Source organism: Panthera leo, chromosome C1, assembly GCF_018350215.1.
Source record: "Panthera leo isolate Ple1 chromosome C1, P.leo_Ple1_pat1.1, whole genome shotgun sequence".
Taxonomy (NCBI): Eukaryota; Metazoa; Chordata; class Mammalia; order Carnivora; family Felidae; genus Panthera; species Panthera leo.
The window spans coordinates 47,271,288-47,298,804 of NC_056686.1; the positions used below are offsets into that span (position 1 = coordinate 47,271,288).

The 27,517-nt window shown below is 34.9% G+C and overlaps 1 protein-coding gene across 1 annotated transcript in view; it reads right to left on the reverse strand.

Moving 5' to 3' along the window:
- Nucleotides 1-27,517, reverse strand: part of OMA1 (OMA1 zinc metallopeptidase) — a 77,509-nt gene that overhangs the window by 40,885 nt on the left and 9,107 nt on the right. The window contains exons 2-7 of the mRNA XM_042951783.1: nucleotides 25,323-25,847; nucleotides 22,696-22,924; nucleotides 19,952-20,125; nucleotides 19,744-19,851; nucleotides 17,050-17,178; nucleotides 12,620-12,694 (exon numbers count right to left, since the gene is read on the reverse strand). Of these exons, the coding sequence (XP_042807717.1) occupies nucleotides 12,620-12,694; nucleotides 17,050-17,178; nucleotides 19,744-19,851; nucleotides 19,952-20,125; nucleotides 22,696-22,924; nucleotides 25,323-25,828 (1,221 nt within the window). The 5' untranslated portion in view covers nucleotides 25,829-25,847. The remainder of the gene's footprint in view (nucleotides 1-12,619; nucleotides 12,695-17,049; nucleotides 17,179-19,743; nucleotides 19,852-19,951; nucleotides 20,126-22,695; nucleotides 22,925-25,322; nucleotides 25,848-27,517) is intronic.

Consider the following 27,517-nt stretch of genomic DNA (forward strand, 5'->3'; position numbering starts at 1 on the left):
ATACACAAAAGCTTGTCTTGTTTCTTTAGGTAACACAATGAGGCTCAAAATAAGATGTAAAGCATGATGTATGTATACTTTATGAAAATTGACATTTATAACACACTAGTCAATGAGATGTTCTCATTTACTGGTTTTTATTCTCACACAAATCACTAAGCAAATCATCTTAAAATCTTTGTGTGATTTCTCACACAAATCATCTAAGGTATCAACCCAAATAGAACAAAAATAGTCAGTTTGCTATGACAAAGGCTCAGATTACTAACCTGGAAAATTCTGAGACCTGGATTCTAGCATGGGCTCTTCCTAACTAGGTGTATGTTACAGGACAAACCGCTTTACCTCTTTGGACCTAATTTTCCTATCTGTAACAGGGTAAGGTTAGATAATCTCCAACTTTCCTTCCGGCTACAAAAGTCTATGATTTTAACCTATTATTTTACAGAAAGTTTAGAATTTAAAGTAGATTTTATTTATTACCTATTTCTGTCACTAGATGGTGCTATGTGCATAGTTATCCATATTACTTGAAGAACTCATCTGGCAACATCTCTCAACAGGAGCAGTTAGAAACTTTGGGGGCTAGACAATTCTTCCCTATGGAGGGCTCTCCAGGCCATTATAGGGTATTTAAGATACCTCCCTGCCATCTCTCACTCCTGCATGCCCATTAAACACCAGTAATCTTTACTATTCTAATCACTGTGACCATCAAAACAACCCTATACAGTGGTCTACTAAAAGGCTGCTCGCTCCTGCATTACAACCACTAAAAGAAAATGTTTCCTTTTTCATATTTAAGAAACAGATACTAAAAATAAAAATGATTTAGCTGTTAGTGAAATCAGTCATTTCTGTAAATGAGTGTCAAGTGTCAAATTACCTCTACAGTGACAAATAAATCTACACACACAAAATCAAAGACTTAATTTGACTGTCAGCTAGTAAACAACATCTTGTTATTATTCTGTGATTAAGTCACACCTTAGTTCAACCAATTTTTACCAACCCTGTATTAGCCTTTTTGATAATTTATTTAATGATAAATTTAATGTCTTATAAATGAAAAATTAAAACCATAGAAATGTAAATATACAAAATAAGCTCACACCCAATAACAAAGCAATAAAAAAGGGGAGACAAGCGGCCTATTTTCAAAGAGGCCTCCTGAGTAACTTGATTTTAATGAATTTTCCATAGTCTGTTTAGCCCTTGGCCTTGAAATCACATAAATCTAATGGGACAGCACATGACCAATAGATCCATCTCACAGGAACAGTTCCCATTAACCAAGTTCACAAGATTGATAGAAAAGCAGAATATCACCTTATTAATTTGCTGCAATAACTCTAACTGCCAAAACTACCAAGGGCACAGAGCATTTGTGTCCTCAAGCCATCATGTTCTCTCTCTTTTAGGCATGGTACGAAGGAAGCCACGTTATAATCAGAAGGTTACCTAATAAGGACAGAATTAGGAATAAGATAATTATGTTCTGTGATTTGAATATTAAGTGGCAAGAAGTCAAGAAAGTCTGATTCATCAATGTTCAAAGAAAGGCTATAAGCCACAAATAAGAATCAAGAATAGGACATGCAAAATAACCCTTTTTGGTAGATACTGTCGTGATTCCCATTTTTCAGACTAAAAACGGGTCTCAAAAAGGTTAAGTGATTTGTCTACAATTATGCAAAGAAAGTAAGAGTTCAAATACATGTCAGTCTGACTCTAGAGTCCAAGATCCCAACCACTATGCTGGATAAGATATAAAATCCTGAAAATTGCTAACAAAGAAGGCTCTACCTTTCAGTTTTATCTATTGACATTGGTGCTCTTGAACTCTATCTACATTTTAGCCATACTGAATTTTTAACTCCTGGACTAAGCAATCCTTTCTTTTGCCTTTGAACATGCTGTCCACCATGCCAAAAGCACCCCCATTAGCATCTTCATCAGGATAATTACTACTTAGCTTTCAGATGTCTGCTGTAAATATCTCCTCAGTCTAATCTCTAGGCCAAGTTCTCATCCCTCACTAATGTGACATCTCTACTCTACTCTTTCAGGGGATCCTGTGTATCTCTATCATTATACTTTAAGGCATAAAAATCATTTATTGAATGTCTTTTTTTTAATGCAAATTCTGACCTTCATCAAGGTATTATGTAACCCTACATCCTAGAAGATGATTAGCATGTATTAACAAATATGAAAAAGAATGTGCCAATCAATAGTAGGGGGTTGGTCAACCCAGAATCTGAAAAATCTGGTGGCAAATGCTGGCCAGTGTCCACTTAAGTCTCACCTTGAGAAAGTGAATATCCTAGCTAACTAGACCTAATTCTTATTTATGGCAAAGTGGAAGGGAATACGATTTGGAGTCAGTGAAAGCTGTCATGAGACTGGGATAGTTTTTGGGTAAAATGCTAATGATGGAGACAGAAACATATTGAGATATATTTTATAGGCATAACTACTGACACGTGATGAAAGATTCCATGTGAATGATAAAGAAGAAGGAAGTACTAAGGAGGACTTGAAATTTTTTCCAAAAGCAACTGAATAGAAGGTGGTATAGAAGGAAGACTAGAAGTAGATGTGAGGGAAAATTAGGGATACAATGACTATATTAGGTTTGAGATACTTGTGTAATAGAATAAATAACAGGTAGATTTCTTTTTAATTTTTTTTTTTACTTTTAACATATATTTATTTTTGAGAGAGAGAGAAAGACAGAACATGAGTGGGGGAGGGGCAGAGAGAGAGGGAGACACAGAATTGGAAGCAGGCTCCAAGCTCTGAGCTGTCTGCACAGAATCCTACATGGGACTCGAATCCACGAACCATGTATCATGACCTGAGCTGAAGTCAGATGTTTAACCAACTGAGCCACCCAGGCCCCCCGTATTTTGGTTTTAGTTTTTCTGAGTATAGTCGAAACATAGGCATATATTTAAATATAAATGATTAGAAGACTAGTGCTCTTAGGACTTTAATTGTATTACTTCTATAATGTAGGTCCTATTACTGTTCCTATCCTATAGATGAGTAAAACTGAGGTTTAGAAAGGATAAAAAACTCACCCAAGATCACACAGCTAGTACTCTACAGCTAGCAAAGCAGATCTCAAACTTGGGCAGTCAAGTTCCTGAGCTCACTAATTATCACTATATTACATTGCTTCTTTGGCAGATGATTGATACCTTCACATCATGGGGATTCCAGAAAGGTTCAGTATTTGGTACTCAAGAAAAAAAGGTAGAAGTATAAGGTTCAAATAGAGAATTAAACAAGAGACTCCACAATGAATGGAATAACCCCACCACCCTCTCCCTTTCTAACCCTTAAACAATGACAGCCAGCTTTACAAGATTCTTCTGCAAAGACACTTGAAAAGCCAAGAAAAAGAGCCTATATTCCAGGTGAAAGTTCCCAAAGAAAGAGCTAGCTCACTGCCCTATCATCTTATAGTGAAGTCCACTATCCCAAACTATGTACACAGAGCTTCTGAAAAGTTTCTTAGTGCCTTCTTATAAAATATGGATGGACAATCGTGAATTACAAATTTGGGGATATACACTTCCATCCATGAGAGTAACTGGTACTGGATTCGTCCTCCCACTATAAATAACCATAAAGCTGGACATTTGCCTTACAGATTACATAAGGCAAACATTTTCAGGTACTGGACAAGAGGCAAGACAGGACTGTGATTCTTTTATTTATTTTTTATTTTTTAATGTTTATTTATTTTTGAGAGAGAGAGTGCGAGTGGGGGAGACATGGAATATGAAGCAGGCTCCAGGCGCTGAGCTGTCAGCACAGAGCCTGACACAGAGCTCAAACTCACAAACCACGAAATCATGACCTGAGCTGAAGTCGGACGCTTAACCGACTGAGCCACCCAAGCGCCGCAGACTGATTCCTGACATAAAGAGAAATACTATGTACTGTGATCCCCAGACTTGCTCCTGCTCTCTTGGCCTGGGGGCAGTTTCCTGACCACAATGTAAGGGGGTAGAACCCAAGCAGAGAACATGGTAAGTTTGGCTCAGCTATGGAGTTAAAGACAAGAGTTTAGGGCTGCAAGAGTAGTTGGAATTTATGGGTTAAAGCATCAGAAGGAAGGTCATCCCAGAAATTGGCAGAGTTTCCTTGGGTTCCTTAAACTAGTTTTCATCACAATTAAAAATGTTTGCTCTGCAAAAAACAAACAATAACAACAACAACAAAAAAAAAAACAAAGTTTGTTAAGAAAAGATGAGCCACGGGGTGCCTGGGTGGCTCAGTCGGTTGAGCATCTGACTTCAGCTCAGGTCATGATCTCGCAGTCTGTAAGTTCGAGCCCCACATCGGGCTCTGTGCTGACAGCTCAGAGCCTAGAGCCTGCTTCGGATTCTGTGTCTTCCTGTCTCTCTGCCCCTCCCTCACTCATGCTCTGTATCTCTCTCTCTCCCTCTCTCTCTCTCTCTCTCTCTCTCTCTCTCTCTGTCAAAAATGAATAAACATTAAAAAAAAATTTAGAAAATATGAGCCACAAATGAGGAAGAACTATTTTCAAATCACATATCAACAAGTGACTGTATCCAAAATGTGTAAAGAATACTCCAAAGTCCACCATAAGAAAAGAGAAAATCCTATTAGAATATGGAGAAAAAAAATTGAATGATACTTAACCAAGGAGGAACAGAGATAACACATAAACACGTAAAAACATTAGTTAGGTTATGAAAGATTAAATCTTCCATAACAAGAAATCTTATGTCTAAACCTAATGAGTCATGAAGTTACAAAATAAACATATTATATGGAAATATAGAGGTAAATAACTAAAGAAGTTAAGGTGACTTTATTTCTGGGGTATAAGGCAGATGGGCAGTAAGGGCTGTTATTTCCCATTATGAGTTTACAATACTAAATGACCTTCTATACTAAAACGAAATGTGTGGCTACACACGCAAATATACACATATTTTCAAAGGGAAGCATGATTCATAGTGTCAAATGCTACTAAGAGAAAGAACAAGATAAAGGTAGAAAAGTAAGCATGGTATATGACAACAGGAGATAGACAAGTTTATATTGTGAAATATAATTGTGGTAAAGGGGTAAGATCAGAAACAAAACTGGAGCATGGGCTTTGAAAACATACACACTTGGGTTTGAATCATGATTTTACCATTCTGCACCTATAAGAAAGTAACTTAACCTGTCTGAGCTTCAGTTCATTTATCAATAAAACGGAGATAATGATAATAATAACTACTTCATGGAGCTACTATGGGATTAGGTTAGACAACACATAAAATTTAAGCTCAGTTATTAGAATATGTTAAGTATTGGGGCTCCTGGGTAGCTCAATCGGTTAAATGTCCGACTTCGGCTCAGGTCATGATCTCATGGTTCCTGTGTTCAAGCTCCACGTTGGGCTCTGTGCTGACAGCTCAGAGCCTGAGGCTGCTTCAGATTCTGTGTCTCCCTCTCTCTCTGACCCTCCCCCAGTCATGCTCTCTCCCTCTCTCAAAAATAAACATTGGAAAAAAAAAAAAGAGTATTATGAAATGGCAGATAATGGTGTTATTATCTAAACAGGTGATGTCACAGAAAAAATGTGACATATAAATGTAGTATATATTTATATTTAAATATATTTAATATATTAAATAGTATATATTATATTTAATATATAAAAATATATTTAAATATATACATTTAAAATGTAGTATAAATATAATATTTGAGGTTCTTAAACTATTTAATTTTGAGGTTTCTCCCTTTTGATAGGAAAAAAATACTTATACTCAGAGATGGTGTTTTTATATCCTAAGTGCTCCATAACAAAGATATTACCTGTATCACTATGTATTCATGACTTAACATCTGTAGCAATATCGTTTTCTCCTTTGAACTAAATATAATATCACAACTGGCAAAAGGTCATCTACTCCACAACACAATATTTAGATGTGGTTTAGAAAATGAAATGATAGTTTTCTCTATCCAGATGCACTGGATAAAAAATGTATGGCTTCCATATTATAAATAATCAAAAGAATATCAATATTTACTAACCTAATTCCATTCTTCTTTCTTAAATAAAACAGAAAATTTAACTTACCAAGTCACCCAAAAACACAAAACTGGCATTTGATCACTCAAAGTAGTAATTCCCATACCTGCCTAGACAGCAGAATCACTTGGCAGTTTCTAAACACATTTAGATTCAGGGTCTCATCATCTAGCTACTGACTGAGAATTTCCAAGTGTGGGGCCTAGAATATGTATTCTTAAAATCTACTGAGAAAAACATTTAAAAAAAAGCAATCTTCAAAACAAGAAATAAAATAGCCAATAAAAAGGAAACATCCTCAACTTTACTACTAGGCAAGAAAATGCAAATTTTTAATTAAAAGCTATGAGATTCCATTTTTTGTCCAAATTAACAAAAATTAAAGATACTAGAAACAGTGCTGATATGCATGTAAAAAAAAAAGGCATTCTGATATGTCACTGGTTAAGATTTGCTACAACATTCTGTAATAACTGGGAGTATCTTTTTTTTTTTCAAGAGAGAGGGAGAGTATGAGTTGGGGATGGGCAGAGGAAGAGGGAGAGAGAAAATTAAGCAGCCTCCATGCCCCATGCAGACAGAGGCCTATCGGCCTGAATCTCACAACTGTGAGATCATGACCTCAGTCAAAATCAGGAGTCAGACACGTAACCAACTGAGCCATCCAGGCACCCCTGGGAGTATCTTTTAAAAATAAAAAGGCAATACTGGAAAAGCACAAGGAACATAAGGATATGTATATAAGGATGCCAAATGCAGTATTATTTGCAATTTAAACAATAACGAAAAACTCTGGAAATAACCCTAAAACTCATTAATAGACACATGATTAAATGAATTAGTGACATTATAGAATACTGAATCGCTATTAAAAAGACTAAGAGACTTCCTCTTCTAGCAGTGATGGAGTAAATAAATTATAGCAGACCAATGTTCCTATCAAACACAATTAGAAAATCTATCAGGTGAAAGGGACTAAGAGGTAAAAACTTTCAATTATACAATAAATAAATCATTGGGATTATCATGCTTAGCATAGGAAATATACTAATACTGTAATAACTGGCAACAGATGGTAACTATACTTACCATGGGGATTATTTTGTAATGTATAAAAATATTGAATCAATATTATATACACCTGAAACTAATAGGATACTGCATGCCAATTTTACTTCAACAACAAAAAAAAGAAAATCTGGATAAAATATAAATAATATTTGTTCCAAGGTATTGGAGAGTTACCGAGTTAGCCAATACTAGAAAAGCCAAAATCCTAGGAAGAAGGAAAGCTCAGGGAGAGGAGACTTATCCGTGTGTTGCTCTTGTTTTCAGCAAAATCTGTTAAATTCTAAGGAGTGAAGGGCCAGAGGCTAAGAAAACTAGCAGAACTCAAAAGAAATCCAAGCAGAAAGAGGTGACTAAGGAGTGCTTATGGCTATCCAGCAGGACTAAAGGTCAAAACTTACAAGTCAGGCTTGATGAGGCAGACAAATTTGAGAAGTCAAGATCTGAAAGACAGGAAGGCAAAGACAACACCAGATGCCAGTTCACCAAGGCGCCTACCAATTCTAAAGCTGCATAGGGCACTTTTTAAAACAAAAACTGGATGAAAACTGAGATTTCAACATCCTCATGGTGCTGGCAGAACAAAAAACTGAAGTTCAAAAACCACTACAGAGAAGGAACTTAGTCAATCCTCCATTCCTTCAGTAGACTTCCCGACAGCAATATCCTTATGAATGAAGGTGAAGTAGAAGCAAATTGAAATTTAAGAAGACTCAGCTCAGGCTGTGACTGACTGAAGGAATCTGCTTTATTCTAGTTGTTCTCCAGACTAAAGGCAGAATCCTCAATGATGGAATAAATTATCATTCAGAGCCAAAAGTACTGTTTATATGAAATGTTCAGAATTTGATAAAAAATGGGCAAGCATACCAAGAAACAAGACCAAAGGCAAAAAACAGACAAAAGAAACAGACCGAAAGTTAACAAAAATAATAGTTAACAAACATGAAGTTTTAAAAAAATTATGATAAACATATTCAAGAAAATATGAAGAAAATTATGATAAAACAGAATTTCACCAGTGAACTGAAATTTATAAAAGAGAATCAAATGGAAATTCTAGAAAGGAAAAATACAGTAACTAAACTGTAAAAGTCAAAGATGAGTTTATGGCACAATGGACACAGCTGAAAGTAAGATTAATGAACTACAAGGCAATGACAGAAAATATACATCCTGAAACGTGTGTTATCTGTGGAAACTGAAACAGATCTGTTAACAGTCAAATTATTTTAATCTTAGGTATTGGCACATTCCAACAATCTGTACTATTCTAGGGTGTGACAGTTTAACAGTAAATATGGTTTGAACTTATTCATGTTTAGAGGGTGTCTGAAATTGAGAACTAGGCAGATCTATTTACTCAGATCCTAAGCATGGCCCTAAGGAAAATTGCTTGAAGAAACTGGATCCCAAATACTACAGCTGGAGAATTTTTACAACATGTCCATATTCAAGTGGAGATCAAAGAAGCTCAACTAAAAGAACTATGGACTGAGCAAAACTTCTTTTTAAAAAAAGGGCTGACTTAAAAATTACGACTTAAACTTTGGAAGAACCAAGGCGGTTGGCAGTGGGAGGAATCACAACATGTGAAACTCCTGAAATAAAAATATATTAACTTTCGGGGCGCCTGGGTGGCTCAGGCAGTTAAGCGTCTGATTTCCACTCAGGTCATGACCTCATGGTTTGTGGGTTCCAGCCTCATGAGTTTGAGCTCCTCGTCGGGCTCTGTGCTGTCAGGTCTCTCTCTCAAAAACAAACAAACATTTTAAAAATATATTTAAAAACTGTATTAACTTAAAAAAAATTTTTAAATGTTTGTTTATTTTTGAGAGAGAGACAGAGTGTGAGTGGGGGAGTGGCAGAGAGGGAGACAAAGAATCTAAAGCAGGATTCAGGCTCTGAGCTGTCAGCACAGAGTCCAATGTGGGCTCTGAGCAGGAGGCTGGAACTCACAAACTGTGAGGTCATGACCTGAGCTAAAGTTGGAAGCTTAACCAACTGAGCCACCCAGATGCCCCTGTATTAACTTTTAAAAAAATAAATAAAATATATCTGTGGAATGCAGTATCCTTGAGACATTAAAAATATAGTAAGGGAGGGAGGCACCTGGGTGGCTCAGTCGGTTAAGTGTCCGACTCTTGGTTTCGGCTCAGGTCAAAATGTTACAGTTCAGTGAGTTCAAGCCCCACGTTGGGTTCTATGCTGGCAGCATGGAGCCTGTTTGGGATTCTCTCTCTCAACCTCCCTCTCTGCCCCTCCCTGACTCATGCTGTCTCTCTCTCTCTCAAAATAAATAAACTTCTAAAAAATGCATATATGGTAAAGGTAACAAACTGATGGCTGGCAGCAGAGAGGGGTGAGGGGACAGGCAAAATAGATGAAGGAGCAGGAGAAACAGGCTTCCAGTTATGGAATGAATAAGTCCAGAATGAAAGGTATACCACAGAGAATATAGTCAATGGTACTGTGACAGCATCGCATGGCGACAGATGGAGCTACACGTACAGTGAGCATAACATACAGAGTTGTAGAACTTCTGTCTTGTATACATTAAACTAATGTAATATTGTGTCAACTACACTTCAATAAAAAATACAAAACACAAATATATATGTATATTAGAAAACTTCATAATGTTGAAAATTTAAACAAAACAGAAGTTCCTAGAAAAACAAAACTTATAAAAACTGACACAGAACAGAAAAATGTGAATAGCTCTATATCTATTAAAGAGACTGAATCTACAACTAAAGACCATCCCACAAAGAAACCTGTAGGCCCAGGGCACCTAGGTGGCTCAGTTGGTTAAGCATCTGACTCTTGATCTTGGCTCAGGTCATGATCTCGCAGTTGTGAGTTCGAGCCCTGTGTCAGGCTACACATAGTCAGTGCAGAGCCTGCTTGGGATTCTCTCTCCCTCTTTCTCTCTTCCCTTCCCCACTCACTTGCTCTCTTTCTCTCTCTCTCAAAATAAATAAACTTAAAAAAAATAAATCTGTATGGTTTCTACCCACAAAATCTCCAAACATTTAAAAAATAAATATCACTAACGTTACACAAACTCTTCCAGAGAAAAGAAAAAACCACTTCCCAACTCATTATATGAGGCCAACATAATCTTGATACTAAAACCTGACAGGACATTACAAGAAAAGAAAAGGCCAAGCCATTATCTTTTATGAATACAGATGCAAACATTCTAAATTCTAAGCTAAACATTAGCAAGCCAACTTCAGTAATATATTGGAAGAACAATATTATTGATAAAATTGGGTTTACTTCAAAAATAAAAGTTGTCCTAATGCATAAAAAAAATCAATATAGTTTGCCACATTAAGAGATTAAAGGAGAAAAATGATATAATCATCAATATAAAAAATGTATTTGATAAAATTTGTTATTCATAATTTTAAAAAATCTCTTAGCATATTAGAAATAGCAGGGAAACTCTTCTAAAAAGTCAGATTAAAAGAAAAACAACTTAGACATCAGAATGGTGAAAAATGGTGATGAAGAAACAAAGGTGCTCACCATCAACATTGTACTAAAGTTCCCGGCCATTGCAATAAGGTAAAAAAAAAAACAAAAAAACAAAAACAGAAAGTACACAGACCGGAAAGGAAGAACTAAATCTGTCATTATTCACAGGCAGCATAAACGTGTATATATAAAATCTAAAAGAATCTACACACTATCAGAATTAAGTGGATTTAGCAAGGTTTTTAGATACAAGGTCATTTATAAAAATAAAGTGCATTTCTATATATGAAGAAATTTATTTTTTAAATAACACTTTACAATTAAAATGTCAAACATTTAGCAATAAATCTAACAAAAGATGTATAATTCCTATACACATACACACACAAACATTTAAAAACATCACTAAAATTATAAGAATATCCATATAAATGGACAAATATATCATTCATGGATTGGAAGATTTAATATTATTTTTTCAGTGTTTATTTATTTTGAGAGAGAGAGCACAGGGAAGGAGCAGAGAGAGAATCCCACGTAAGCTCCATTCTGTCAGTGTAGAGCCTGATGTGGGACTCAATTGCATGCCCCTGAGATCATGACCTGAGCTGAAATTCAGAGTGGGATGCTCAACCAACTGAGCCACCCACGCTTCCCAGGAAGACTCAATATTTTTGACAGTAGTCAACTATCTCCAAATTCACCCAATTGCCATCAAAATTCCAAGCGTATTTTTATACAGGTATGTAATTTGATAAAGTGATTCTGAAATGTATATGGAAAGGAAAAGGACTACGAATAGCCAAATCAATCTTGCAGAACCACGCTGGAAGACAGAAGTTACCAGGTATCATGTCTTACTACAAAGCTACCTGACAATGCGGTATTGGCTCAGAGACAGATTAAGAAGCCAAGAGAATACAATAAGGAGTCCAGAAATAGATTCCTATATAGCCTCCCACATTTATGACAAAGAGACACTCAAGAATAGTGGAAAAAGATAACTCTTCAATAAACAGTCCTGAGGCTATTAGATATCCACATTGGAAAAAAATTATCTTGACTTCTTCCTCATTTTATATTTTAAAAAGCTAATAAAACAATAAGCTTCTTGGAAATAAAACAGGAACAATTTATTGAAATAGGCCAAGATTTCTTAACCAGAACACAAAACACTCTTACCTTTATAGCCAATCTGTGGTCCACTATTTGGGAACCTCTTAATCTATGTAGTCAGAGAATTCACTTAAGTCTTATTACGTAACATTCAAATAACTACTTTTCTTTTGTGAATAGTAATATCTTCATTTATGAAATTAAATCCATAAAACTAACTAGAAGTTCATATAATAGTTTATTTTTATACCTAGGACTTTTTAATAACTACTGGAAACTCAACAAAGATCAAATACAATTTGAATTTAATGTACAAAGTGGCATTGTTTTTACTCCGCTTTAAAAATGCAGTTTTACTTCTAATATTAAATTCTACTACTAATAATATCAGTTATCACAGATGATAAAAATAGGAGCCAGACATGAAATGTCCTGTAAAGGAGACATGAACAAAGCCAACCTAAATCATAGTAAAGGCCCAGGGCTGCTCTCTGTGCCTAGCAAATGTAAGTCATTGGCTGCAACAAAAATAATCTCAAAGACACAGAGTAATAAGTCTGCTCTTCTACCATTTATTTAAAAGGTAAAAATTCAATCTGCTCATCTGGGATCATAGCTACAACAGCATAAGCCTTTCTCTGAGGGGAGGAAAAATAGTCTTACTTTATTTTACTCAAGCCTTCTTAGATCAGTGAAACAAGGGAGAATAGTGAAATAAAGATAGTGTATCAGTTTACAGAGGGCACAAATTTAAGAGGTATTAATGAAAAATTTCAGCTCTCATTCTCTCTTCATACCACAGCTCATTAAGACCATGTGTATTTATCTTTTACTGTGTGAAGGACACTGTGTAGTCTCAACTACTAAACATTTTACCTTTGCAGCAAGCTGTAGTCCAATTTTGTCAGCTTCAGCCTCCAAAGTTCTACTGTATGGTCTATCAAACATATACTAAGAAGTAAGAAAGAGAAGTTTCATTAAGGATATTTATCATTTCACAACAAAATAAGTAACAAAGTGAGATTTTTAAAATTAATTTCATGGAGTATCTAGGATAAAGGTTTTATGCTCGCGATGACTGACACTTAAAGAACACCATGGTAGGGACGCCTAGGTAGCTCAGCTGGTAAGCATCCGACTCTTGATTTCGGCTCAGGTCATGATCTCACAGTTTGTGAGTTTAAGCCCTGCCTCAGGCTTTGTACTGACAGTGCTGGGCCTGCTTGAGATTCTTGCTCTGCCCTTTCCTTGTGCTCGCTTGCCTCTCTCTCTCTTAAATAAATAAACAAACATTTAAAAAAAAAAAAAAAGAAAGAAAGAAAGAACACCATGGTATAAAACATAAAGTACAGTCTTTATTTCCTCCATCAGATATTAATATTTTAAAAACATAAAAAATTAGGCCTACACTAGAGAGTCTATAGTATCTTATAGAGTACAGTAGTCTCCCTTACCCACAGTTTCAATTTCCACGGTTGGAGATACCCACTCAACTGTGATCTGGAAGCAGATGGTTCTCCAGACATACTGTCAGAGGTCTATAGCAGCCTAACACTACGTCACAGTGCCTACATTGTTCACATCACTTTATCTCACCACATAGGCATTTTATCATCTCACATTATCACAAGATGGTGAATACAGTACAGTAAGATACTCTGAGAAGGCCACACTCATGTAACTTTTTTTTACAGTATATTATAATTGTTCTATTTATAGAACAATTCATCTCTTACTGTGCTTAACTTACAAACTTTTATCATAGGTATGTATGTATGTATAGAAAAAAAAATATACTGTAAATAGGATATGGTACTATCTGAGGCTTTAGGAAACCACTGGTGGGAATATATCCCACCCTCCCTCAGCCCTATGGATAATATTGGGGGAGGAGTTACTACTATACAGGTATACCCCTCTTTCAAAAGTTTGCCTTATGCTACTTTGCTTTTGCAAAAGAAGTACATTAGAACGTGTTCTCACTAACCAAAAGAAATCCAAAGAGTATGTTTGCTTTTATGAAAAAGCCTAAAGGTGAAGTGACATAACATGAATTTTAAGGAAGGAGAGGATTTCCTAAGAAAGCTTCTTAACGCAAGCTTTTATTATGGCCAAGGAACATTCTGACCTTGCAGTTTTAAAAGAAAATTGAAAAAATATGGCTATATAATAACCACTGACACTACTAGAGAATTTATTTCAGTTAGAAAATTAACCAGAGAGCAGAATTTTCCTTCTTTGATAAATTATCTTAACTCCGTCTTTCTTTTTTAAGTATTGATTAGTTAGGAAAATGAAATTTTCTTCCAACTTCAATAAAAAAATACAAATAGATATCGTAACTTTAACTTCCCTAATTACTTGTATTTATGTGAATGCTTTCCAGTTAAATTCTAATTTTCAGTAAGTACTAAAATTTGTAGGAGATGGATCAATAAGCAGGACTTTTGAGAACAGAGTTATTAATAGGGGAAACAATTTCACAGAGGTAGCTACATGTCAGTGATGTCTAGAAATAATATAATCAATCTAGTATATAACCATGAGATAGGACTTTCTTCCTTCTTGATCATGACTTTTTAGGTTGTTGAACTATATTATATAGTGTCTTCACTCTCAATGAGCAGTCTGCAGGGGTACATCAAGTCTACTGATAGTATAACTGGTTTAAAACATTGGCTTTTTTTTTTAAGGATGGAAACTTACATTAAGTCGAAATGCTGATACTTATTAACTGTTAACCCTCAGCTAATTGTTTAACCCATCTAAGCCCAGTAGCATCATATGTAAAACGGAGTAGCACAGGACCAACCTCCTAGAGTTGCAGACAGGATAAAATGAGCAAATGATAATAACTCCTATTTATTGAGTCATTTTGTACTAGGTACCGTGCTAAGTGCTTTAAATCACTGGTTCCCAACTGGATGCGATTTTGTCCCCCAGGGACATATAAAAATGTTTGGAGACATTTATGATCATCACAACTGCTGGGCAGGGGGAGTGCTACTGGCATCTAGTGGGTAGAGGTCAGATATTTACAGTAGATGTTTAGAGGCTACTGAACATCCTGCAATGCACAGGACAATTCCTCACAACAAAGAATTATCCAGTCCAAAATGTCACAGTGTTTAGATGAAGAGATCCTACTTTAGGGATGCCTGGATGGCTCAGTCAGTTAAGCGTAAATCCGACTCTCGATTCTGGCTCAGGTCATGATCTCAAGGTTCGTGGGTTCTAGCCCTGCATTGGGATTCTCACTGACCCTGTGGAATCTGCTTGGGATTCTCTCTTGCGCTCTGCACCTCCCCTGTCCTCTCAAAATGAATAAAAACTTAAAAAAAAAAAAAATAGGTCCTATTTTAAATGTACCATTAAACTAACAACAGTGCTTTGAGTAGCCAGTATTATGCCCATTTGTAGATGAAGAAACTGAGACCTATAATTAGTGAAGTAATCTGCCCAGTATAGAACTTAGGTCTAACAGCCTAAATTCAAACACAAGTCCATCTGTTCACAGCCTGTATTCTTAACCTCTGTACATAATTATAGTGCTTATCCTAATGCCTAACATATAGTAAGTACTCAATAAATATTAGCTATTGTAATTATTACTAATTAATACCTGGTAGCACGCTATGACGGCTGCTACATTATACCTAAATCTTTTAAAATTACAAAAATAGAGGACTCCCCAATGGTTGGTTATGTAAAGGCCCCTCCTTCTTCCTTCATCTCTTCCTTTCTCTGGCAAATAAATGTCAGCAATTCTCCCTCTTTAATGATTCACTATCAGCATCCCCTCCTGCTCTTCAATCACAAGGAACAAGGCTTTCTAGAGAAAGAAACATTTCCCCATCACCAAAATCATGGGGGTGGGGGTGGGGCTTGATTTAAGGAAGAAAGTTCAAAGAGAAGTAATCACTTTATTTTTAGTTTAATTATTAATTAGTATATGAAGTAGCAGGATTCATCAAGTTTTTTTTTTTTTAATTTTTTTCAGAGAGAGCACAAGTGGGGTGGGGCAGAGAGAAGGAAAGACAGAATCCAAGGCAGGCTCCAAGCCATCAGCACAAAACCTGACCTGAAGCTTGAACTTTGAACTGTGAGATCATGACCTGAGCTGAGACCAGGAGTCGATGCTCAACCCACTGAAGCACACAGGCACCCCTTCATCAACTATTTTAAAGAAAAAACAGCCACAGGTTACATTTCCTATAACAAAATCTTCAGATTCCAATACAGAAAAAAGTGATGTATTGATAAATGGGGTAAACACTACATTAACTCCTTTGACTTCCCGACACATAATGGAAATAAAATACAAAATATGAAATCCTATAACCTAAGCAATAACCATTCTTTTTTTTCCCCTTTAAGAGCCTTTATTTCAATATAAATGCAGCCAAATGATATGGTAACACTGAATAAAAGATTTAGTTATCCGATTTCAAAAGCAATTTGTCTCAAAGAATTTTACACATTAGATTTAAACAGTACCCAGATGGCACAATGATGGTGCTCCACAAATCATTAAATAAACAAATAACAGATTGTTCCTGAATAACCAAACCTCCCAGGACAAGAGGAAACATGTGAAGAAAGATGTAAAATAAAATAATTAATCATAGTTAACAAAGCAATTATCAAAACTGCAAGACCTACTTTCAGTAGTGAAGTGTTTTGAACAAAATGCGGGCCTCTAAATTTTATGACATGAACACCATTATACATAAGTACTAGAAATGAAAGGGAACAAACACCTAGTAAGATTATCCTTTCGCTATTGTGCAGGTAATCTTAGTATAACTGGGAGTGAGAGGATGAGGATGGTAAAGCAGCTTTAGCTAATCCTGTGCCCATAAAAATTTACAGGTTTTAAGAGTTCTACATCAAAATGCAAACGTTTGGGAGAAGGGAGAGTCATCCAGAAAGTATACCACAGTCACTATGAGAGACAAAAGTGAAAAGTTTGAAGGTAAAGTGACAAAAGGATAGAAAGGATCTGTGACCGGGTTTTCTCTAAGACCAATAACTATATAAAACACTCTGCCCCTAAATATTATGTTAGCCAAAAATTGCTCTGCCCTTGAAACCCATCTATCTCCATCATTTAAAAGATGTAGTATTTTCTAATTTGAATGCTCATTTTTAAGAATGTCCCCTAAAAATGAGAAAACATATGACTAAAAATTAGTAGCTATATTTCATGATAAGTGAAAACATCTCTTGTATCTGTTACTTTATAGTAACCTTTAAAATATCCTCACCACATACCTTTAAAAGCCAACTTATTGTCTCACACTTACCTCCTGCAGTTTAGACTGTATCCACTGGCCCAAGAGTGCAAAACTATCTCGAGGACAAACAGCCCAAATCATTGTGAGCAAAATCATACCTAGGAAATCCAGTAAGTGAACCAAGCTAGCCTTTTCTGCCTGAGAATAATCAAAATAATGAAAATTACATTTAATAAATTAAGACAGTGTAACCTTAGATTTTCTAGCTCATGATGTGTAATCACATTAAATAATTACATGTTTAAACTTACCTTCACCAACTAAGATCACATGTTCTTTTTCTTCTGTGTGTTTTTCTTTCCATCCCTTGCTTACAGGTATAAACATTCATTCAACTAACATGTACTGAACCACTTACTATCACTCAGATACAATGACAGGTTCACAGATATGAATAGAAGTTCACTAACCTATAGTTCTTATATTAACAAGCATAATAATCTTGTGAAATAGATTATCCCTCTTTTATAAAGAAACTAAGATGGGAGAAACTAAAAGAGTTGCCAAAATTCACACAGCTATTAGTAAAAGGACAAGGAATCAAACCCAGAAGTTTTAGTTTCTAATGTTATTGTTAAATTTTTTTTAAAGGAAATAAATGTGCTCATTATGCTTATACCTTATACCTTTGGATAGACTAAACACTGCTTAACATATGAAATAGTTAAGAAAAATTCAGAAAAAGACTGGAAATTTATTTTTAGTAAAAAACTTCTGGACTTCATGACCTAATATATGCAGTATGATTCATTTATGCAAGTTTGCAATTTTATCACTCTGGTATTTCTCACTAGGAAATTGAGTTCTATAAAGTTTTATATTTATAGAACTAACCAATTTTACTTAAAACAGTTGTTTTAAGTAATAATTTCTAAATACAAGTTTAACGCACTGGATTGTTCACATTCCCCATTAAAGATGATTAATAAATGCTGATAATACAGGAATCATTACTTGAACGTATGAAACATGGCTGACAACTAAAAACAATCACACAGAACACTTCTTGTAACAATATAATCTGTCCTCACAAAGCATTCTTTGCTTCATTATACAAACTGTGTGTCATGAAAAACAATTATGGAATTATTTTAGCACAAAAGAATAACACTACAAATGATGAAGTCATTATAAAAGAGAAAATCCTTATTATTAATTATTAAAGAATATAATTACCCGTTACATAGTCTTAGAAAACTAAAAAAAATTTTTAAATATGTATTTGTGGAAGGAAGAAAACATGGAGACTGCTAAAAGAGAAAATATAGTGCTGATGATGTCTAAGGCCTCTACAAACAAATATTAATAACTACTTTCAATTTTTAAGACTGTTATTTTCTTTTTATGTCTTATCTAATTAGTGTTCTGCACTGACAGAGATGACAACAATATGCTGAATGAGACAGTGAACTAGAGGCCAGAAAAATAAAGGTGTATGTAATATGAGTATCTTTTAAATGCTAAAATTGGCCAAAACTGATTTTGCAGTTATGAAGTCTTTTCTTGAAAGACAATCTTTTTCGATTGCTTAGATTTATTCTTATATAGATCTATTTAAGGAAAATTTTTTTTATATTTTTCTATAATTCAGAAGAAATAAATGAGATAATTACTGTTTGTGCTTCAGAAAAGCACAACTGTGACCCACCTCAACTTATTAGTACTTTAAGGAATAGACAGAATTTGAAATGACTTTTAAGGAGATTAATAACACTAGCATTTCCATTTAAAGTTAATATTACTTACATTTCTGACATAACATTTCACAATCCTTTCACTATTTACCTTCATGTTTTCAACAGAAAATACACCTCTCTCTAGTTAATGTGGACAAAATATACTTATTTTTAATAAAAATAAATATATGAATAAACAAATACATTAGCTTTTTGTACTCATACCAAGTTAAACAGATGTGTATTTACAGAACCGTAAATCAACCTGAATTCTATGATCCATTAAAAAAAAAAGGCTGCCAATACCCAGGTAAGTGTGGTAAAAGAAAGCAGGGCTGGATTTGCAAACAGAAGACCTGGGTTAAAGTCCCAGTTGGCCAGTTGACCACATTACTCATGTTATTCCAAGTCTTTTTAAACATTAGTTTCCTCATACATAATGTAGGGATATTAAATACATACTTAATGAGGATGGTATTAAAATTATAATTGAGAAGGTAAGTATTTAAAAGCTCAGCAAACTGTAAAATGGCAAGGTATCATTATTATTACTCTGCATTAATTATATATGGCATATCATTCTAGAGATTTTCAGAGATGCTCCAAGCCATCTTCTGAGAATGAATAAAAAAGCAAGAAAACTGATTTACCCACTTAAATAGTAATATCACTTTCATATAGTTAACTTTCAGACTAGATTACAAGTATGTTAATAATTATGGAGAGTTTAAAATCTAATTTGAAATAATTAGAGGTTGAGAATAATTACTTTTTAGCAAAAGAGACAGCTGATAAAAATAGTACTTAACAGAAACACTAATTATTCAGGTATCAAATACTAAAGACCATAAAAATTCTCAAAATTAGCCAGTCATATTTTTTCAGGTAACAGAGTAAGTCAACTGCTAAAAACTAACATACCATCTTTTAAAGAAAAAGAAAACTGAAAAGATTCAGTTTTACAAGATTTAACTTGCACACTTCAAAGCAGTATTTCAACAACTGAACATTCATCCTAGGTACTTACAGCATGCCCAAGTACTGCATGTGCTATTTCATGGCCCAGAAGAAAGGAAAGTTGATGAATATCAGTTACACTATTTAAAAGCCCAGTGAAGATAAACACTTGTCCATTCTGCACCATAAAGAAAATAATGTAAGTAATTGGAACACCTTAAAAAAAACAAGGATATTAAATTTACGATTTAAAGTTAGATGGGAGAACATTTACTTACTGGAAGCACAAAGGCATTTATATCTGGGGAATCAACCACATGAATAGTCCAATTGATCTCAGAGATCCCTGGAATATCTTTATTGCACTCAATCAAATGATAAACCACTTCTTTAACCATTAGGTATCGGGCATCCTTCTCAGTTAGCATATCATTTTTAAACTCTTCCATCCACTGAAAGATTAAAAAGTCATCTTTATTTTAAGAGAGTTTTAGCTCAGCAAAATGTTTATATTGCTTCATGAAGAGTTAAATGGCTACTTATTGTTGAACATTTTAATTTTTAATTATGTAAAAATCTACATATACAAAACACTTCAATTCTTAAATTTGAATTATTCATGCAAAGGCAATGTGCTTTCTCACAAATGGAATAAATTCTAATAACTAAGATTTTTCATATAAATTGGTTGAAATAAAACTTTCATCTTTTCTATTAGCCTATAAACAAATAAAATGTTTAAATATTATTTCTACTTTCCTAAATATTTTAGAAAACAAAATACTGCCTAGGAAACAAAGATTTCATATAAGGAAGAACAATATAAAAGAAAATTACTTTCATAACCCACTGACTAGAAAAACACCCTATACTTAATTTAAAAAGTTAAACTTCTAAAAAGAAAAGGACATTTTGGGGACACCTGGGTGGCTCAGTTGGTTAGAAATCCAACTTCGGCTCAGGTCATGATCTTGAGGTCAGTGAGTTTGAGCTCCGCGTCGGGCTCTATGCTGACAGTTTGGAGCCTGGAGCCTGGAGCTTGCTTTGGATTCTGTCTCCCTCTCTCTCTGCCCCTCCCCAGCTCAAATTCTGTTCTGTCTCTCAAAAATGAATAAACATTTAAAAAAATTTTTAAAAAAAGGACATTTCATTAATTTTAAGTGTTTTATTCACACAGAATGATAGGAAATTACTGAAATTTTAGAACTAACATGCATGTCATTTTCTCTACACCATGTAGAGCAGGACTAGCCACTGTACGAACACACTTTCTGAAGCTATATTCATGAGAAACCCTTTCAAGTATAGGAAAATTAAGGGTGTTCTGAAAATATCACATTAATTTCCATAAAATGTGTAGCTTCGTTCACATATAGATCAAGAAGTTTAGAATCTTCTTCCCTTAGATGTATTAAAAACAGATGATTTTGTAGAATTGAATCTGCAATAGTCTTTATATCAATACCATTTTTTAAAAGCACAAGTCACCAATGTAAATAAACTGAAACAACTATTAACCCATATGAAGGAAATAAAACAAGCAAAATTATATATAATTATAGTACTTTACCATATCCTTATAGGAACATGTGCTTGAATTTTAGTATCAAGCAGGTTATTATATTTGTAGGCTAAAAAAAAAAGAGTATTATGTACATATATATTATTTTTTAAAGCTTCTGAGTGAGACAAATGGTGGAAGATACACAAATTTAACACTAGGCCTATCTCAATCTTTCCAGAACACTCTCCTCAAACCTGCTTCAGACAAGACTACCCTAGAAACATCTCCAATCTCTGTAAAAGCTCTACTAGAAAAGATGCATCTTTTTTGTGAAAAAACATTGTTATTTCTTTTTTAAGGTAACTTTCCACTCACAAACTCAGAAGCTTAACTGAAATAAAAAGACATAAAGACTTCACCAAAGTGGTCAAGTGAGACCATGAGACATCAATTCAATAAATACTCATCGAGTATATACTAGGTGTGTGCTCACAACTAGAGAAAGGGTCTGTCCTCAAGAAACTCACTAGTGGTATAAAATGCTTAACTATCTGAGTTACTGTACTTTCTAAAGAAGTAAGGCTTCTTGGGGCTCCTGGGTGGCTCAGTCAGTTAAGCATCCAACTTTTGATTTCAGCTCAGGTCATAATCTCATGTTTCCTGAGTTTGAGCCCCACCACAGGCTCTGTGCTAGCAGCATGGAGCCTGCTTGGGATTCTCTTTCTCCCTCTCTCTCTGCCCCTCCCCTGCTTGTAATCTCTTGATAAAAATAAAAAACATTAAAAAAAAAAAAAAAGACTTAAGGCTTCTGAATTCCAACTTGATTTTGCATTCAAAAAATATAATTGCCAAAAATGAGGTTTTGGAAAAAATTACCGTATTCTACATTACTTTCAAGGTACAAAAATTCATATTACATATCTACTTATCCAAAAAATATGTACTAAACACTACCTTCTACATTGTGCTAGTACTTAATATAAAATGATAAAAACAGACAGGGTCTTGGTTCCCAAAGAGCTTAGTCTAACAAAGGAGACAGATCAGTAAAGAAATAATTATGCAAATAACAATTATGTTACCTCCATGATAAGTGATTCAAAGGAAAAGTACAGTATGCAAAAAGAAAATAAAAGCAGGAGACCTGACCCCAATATAGCCAAGCACTGGACACAATTATAAATGAGCTGATTCATAATTCAGTCTGTATGAAGGATTCCCACTAGAGCATAATGTAGCCAACCTGCCTAACCCAGTCTGGATAATCAAGGAGGACTTTCCTGAGAAAGTGACATTTAAGGTGGCATGTGATGAGCAGGAATTAGCTGGATGAATGAAAGGAAATGCAATGTAGGTAGCAGGAATACTAAGTATGAAACTTTGGAGGCCTTTTGGGAAAATGAGAATTTTCTATCAAAGACTAACATAAAAAAGTAGTGCATCTTTCATACTTAAGAAACTTTGCCGCTTTGAGTATTATATTAAGCAATCTAATTATAAACAATTCTCACTACTTACTGCTTCATATTCCAGTTCGGATAAAAGTTTGAAATGTTCTTTCCCCAATAATAGTAGCTTATTCCTTCCTGTGATAGGACTCACTTCCAGGTGAGTAAAATAAAACACTACAAAGAGCAATCCAAAACTACTGAAACAAAGGAATAACTTCCATTTATTCTTCCTTAAACCTTCTTTAAATAGTTCCTTCTTGTTAGGAGGAAGTGCCTGCCACCATTTCCTTATGCCCCTAGAGCAGAAAGAAAAATTCAAAGTTCTGACAATAGTATCAGCACATATCAACAAAACTTAATCTTATACTAGAATTCTATGTCATCAAATACTTGAATTTTTGTGAATTATTTCTCTGTATAGATGGGTTTTCTCCATTTATAAAATTCTTAGCTAAATGATGATAAAGTAGCCAGTTATAAAAATTCTAAAGCTCATTTAAAGTTTCCTCTTATTTTAAAGGTGAACACTAAATGAGTAGCTATTTTACAACTACCACTAGTTAACATTTATTGACTGTTTACCACATGCAAGCTACTGTTCTAATTGTTATACATGTGTCATCTCACTTCATCTTCACAAAAACCCTGTTACCAAAGATAAAACTGAGACAGAGAGAACTGTCCGAGGACTTGTCCAAGGTTGCAGAGGTGATAAGGGAAAACCAGGCAAGGAAGACCATGTGATCCTAGAGTATGGGTACTTAACCACTTGATAGGGATGATCTGTTCAAATAAACATCTGAGGGGTTACAGCACAATCATCTATACCTGTAACCACAATTCACACCCCCTGCTCATCAGACTTCCAGCACAATCTGCCAGTACTTCAGCAAGGTACAAGGGAAACTACCTCAGCATTGATTTTAGAAATAAACACTGCTCACCAGCAGAAACTTCACTATCCCCTCAAGAACATAATAAAGGAAAGGTAATAAGGGCATAAACATCGTAAACGAGAAAATGAGAGACTGTGTAGTTAACACATGGAGGTCTAATTTCTACCAGGCAACAATACTCCCTGCTGGTTATCAGAGATCACAGACATTTTGACAAGCAATGTTTTCAACAAGACAGAATTTTTCCTAGTGAGTTCATCTGTGAAATCACAACAAAAGTTTAAGATATATACATCATTCTCTTGACAAAATCCATCTTACAAAATAACTTCAAGTTATTTTAATTTTATTAAGTGACACTCCTAAGATGCCTCAAAGTGTCCCAACCTGAAAAGACTTAGGCCAGACCATGAAGTATATTTATTTCCCATTTAAAACTTCATATGACTTATCATCTGCCTTCAATGTATGATGAAAACACAGCTTAAAAGAAAATGTTAAGTGATTACAATGGAAACAACAACAAAAAGTTAAAAATAATATTAAAAAGGATGAGAAAGAGCCATTGGCCTAAGACCCTGGGCTGAGTTATGACAAAGATACTCTCTTGCACCAGACTCTACTCAGGCTCCCCTGAACTTTTTTCAACTAGGCCTCACTTCTGGACTTCCATATTCATCTCTGCATTGTCCAGGTTTAGCAAGAATCCTCCTAAGTCAGGTTAAACAGAATTTCCCCATCCTCCGTATCTTATCACCCTCGATACCTGATCGAGTTCCTCATCAGTCTCCAGCCTCCAGATGATGTCTGATCACACTCACCTGCCTTTAGCAAGAAGCCTAGTGGGGTCAGGTTAGGGAGAATCCCCACTTATTCCTGATGCTTCGTCTGAGTAATTTTCTATCCACCAAACCCCACCCTGCTTCTCAGCTATAAATTCCCACTTGCCCATGGTATATTCAGATTAACTCTGGTTCTATACTTAGGTCTCTCTTCCCCTACTGCAAAAGTTCTGCATAAATCTGTGTTTACTGCTTTAACTGTTTTCTAGCTCTGGTCTTCTCTGACAGTCGTTACCTACAACTAGAGCTAACACAACTGTATATTTTCTGGGTGCCGGTGTCAAATCACAGAAAACTGGGTTGGTTAGTATGGGAGTAAGAGAGCTAGAAAGGCCTTCACAGTCATCAAATGTAAGTATGACGAGACAATGCTTAACTTTACCTTTCTTTGTTCTTCATGGAGCAAATAAGAGAAAAGAAGATTAATTATGGGGGGAGGTTTAAATTAAATAAAAGGTACTATTTAGCTGTGAAAACATAATTATTATGAAGGACTACCCAAAAGAAAATAACAAAGATGTGATGGAAATAGAACTGAAAAATAGATGCTAATTAAGCATTAACTTGGCTAGGAATGGGCCTATTCTTAAATAAGTGAACTCCCAGTTTCATGACCCGTTGCCTCAGATTTCGTAAAATAAAAAGTTATGTTTTTAAGTATTGTTCTTACAAACTATACCCAACATTTCTCATTCTTGTAATCAAAATAGAAGATCGTTTAAAAAGTGTCCTATATAATTTTTTAAAGATCTCATTTTTATACTATAATATGTAGTAAATTATTTCAAGATTAAATCATTTCTAACAAAACTGGGTAGAACCAACCATTTGGAAACTTAATTTTGAGCTAAATATGGGAGGGATATCTAACAAGTTTTCTTTAAAAGTATAGTTTTACAAATACCTTTTAAGTTTTTTTTGTTTGTTTTTTGTTTTTTTTTTTCAAAGCTTTTTACCTGCCTACAATGATTGCAAATAGTTTCTGCACTGGTTTAAGAATAATCAACAAGAGAGGAACCGGAGCAGCTTGAAACCGAGGAGAAGTGTGGAAACTCCTGATGTCTCTCTGTCTCATGCGAAGACACTTTAGGGGACGCAATACTGAGAGAAAAGGAGCTCCTGCAACTTCTTCTATCAGGAGTTGTCTTGAAAAAGAGTCATTCCGTGCACCACATGTTGGGGTAACCTTCCAAATTTCTTTATGGCTCACGCTCAAGAGGCATCCTGGTCTTTTGGTATTAAGAGTCCTATAAGAATAAAAATTTTTAGGCAGAAAAGTCAACGTATCACACTGCCGTACTCCCAGACCCTGATACTTATTAACTGTATGAGTAATTTGTACTTGATGGCAGTCTGGTGAGGTGACAGCTAGTGTGTTACACAGTCTCCAGTTGGTCAGCAAATGAAATCGGAAGAAAACACAGTTTCTAGTAGCAGATTGCAGTCCATAGATGAAGCTCATCTTTCTTCTCCTGGATTATCTGGAACACAAAAAATAAGTTATAAATACCTCTGGAAATACTTATTTATAAAACTGTTGCTGTTCAGTTGTTCTTCCCTTGACACATCTCAGACTGAATTATCTTAGGTTTCTACTCACCAGCCCTATAGCAATGCCTCTCAGCAATACAAACCAAAGAGGTTAAAAAAAAAAAAAAAAAGGTTTTGCTCACTTCTTTTTACTCTACAACATATACTTTAGAAACTTGGTTGTTGTTTTTTTTTTCTTCTTTCATTTTTTAGTTTTGCTTGGGGGAAGTCTTTTTATTTTAACAGTTAAATTACTGGGGATTAAGAAATGGATTAAACAAACAAACAAAAACAGTCAACTTTAGTAATTGGCAGTAACTAGGAGGCATTACAGAAAAGCATGTAATGGAATAGTAAGATCTAAGTTTTAAAATGTATTTTTTAAAATACAAATTTGATGCAGAAAAGCATTTGACAAAATACAGCATCCCTTCTTGATTAAAAACCCTTAAGAAAGTAGGGATAGAAGGATCATACCTCAAGATCATAAGGGCCAACACAAAAAAAACCCACCACTAATATCTCCCTCAGTGGGGAAAAACTGAGAGCTTACCCCCTAAGGTCAGGAACATGATAAGGATGTCCACTCTCATCACTGTTATTCAACATAGTGTTGAAAGTCCTACCTCAGCAATCAGACAACACAAATAAATAAAAGGCATCAAAATTGGCAAGAAGAAGTCAAACTTTCACTCTTCACAGATGACACGATACTCGATGTGGAAAACCTAAAGACTCCACCGAAAAACTGCTAAATCTGATACATGAATTCAGCAAAGTTTCAGGATATAAAATCAATGCACGGAAATTGGTTGCATTTCTATACACCAATAATGAAGCGAGAAATCAAGGAAACGATCCCATTTACAACTGCACCAAAAGTCATAAAATATCTAGGAATAAACCTAACCAAAGAGATAAAAGATCTATACAATGAAAACTATACAAAGCTCATGAAAGAAACTGAAGAAGTCACACAAAAGAATGGAAAAACATTCCATGCTCATGGTTTGGAAGAACAAATATTGTTAAAATGTCAATAGTACACAAAGCAATCTACACATTCAAAACAATCCCTATCAAAATAACACCAGCATTCTTCACAGAGCTAGTAAAAACAATTCTAAATGTGTATGCAACCAGAAAAGCCCCCGAATAGCCAAAGCAATCTTGAAAAAGAAAACCAAAGAAGGAGGCATCACCATCCCGAACTTCAAGCTGTATTACAACACTGTAATCATCAAGACAGTATGGTAATGGCACAAAAACAGACACTCAGATCAATGGAACAGAATAGAGATCTCAGAAATGGACCCACAAACGTACGGTCAACTTATCTTTAACAAAGCAGGAAAGAATATCCTATGGAAAAAAGACAGTCTCTTTAGCTAATGGTGCTGGGAGAACTGGACAGCAACATGCAGAAAAATGAACCTGGACCACTTTCTTACACCATACACAAAAATAAACTCAAAATGGAAGAAAGACCTAAACATAAGACAAGAGGCCATCAAAATCCTAGAGGAGAATACAGGCAGCAATCTCTTTGACTTCGGCTGCAACAACTTCTACCTTAACGGGTCTCTGAAGGCAAAGGAAACAAAAACAAAAATGAACTACT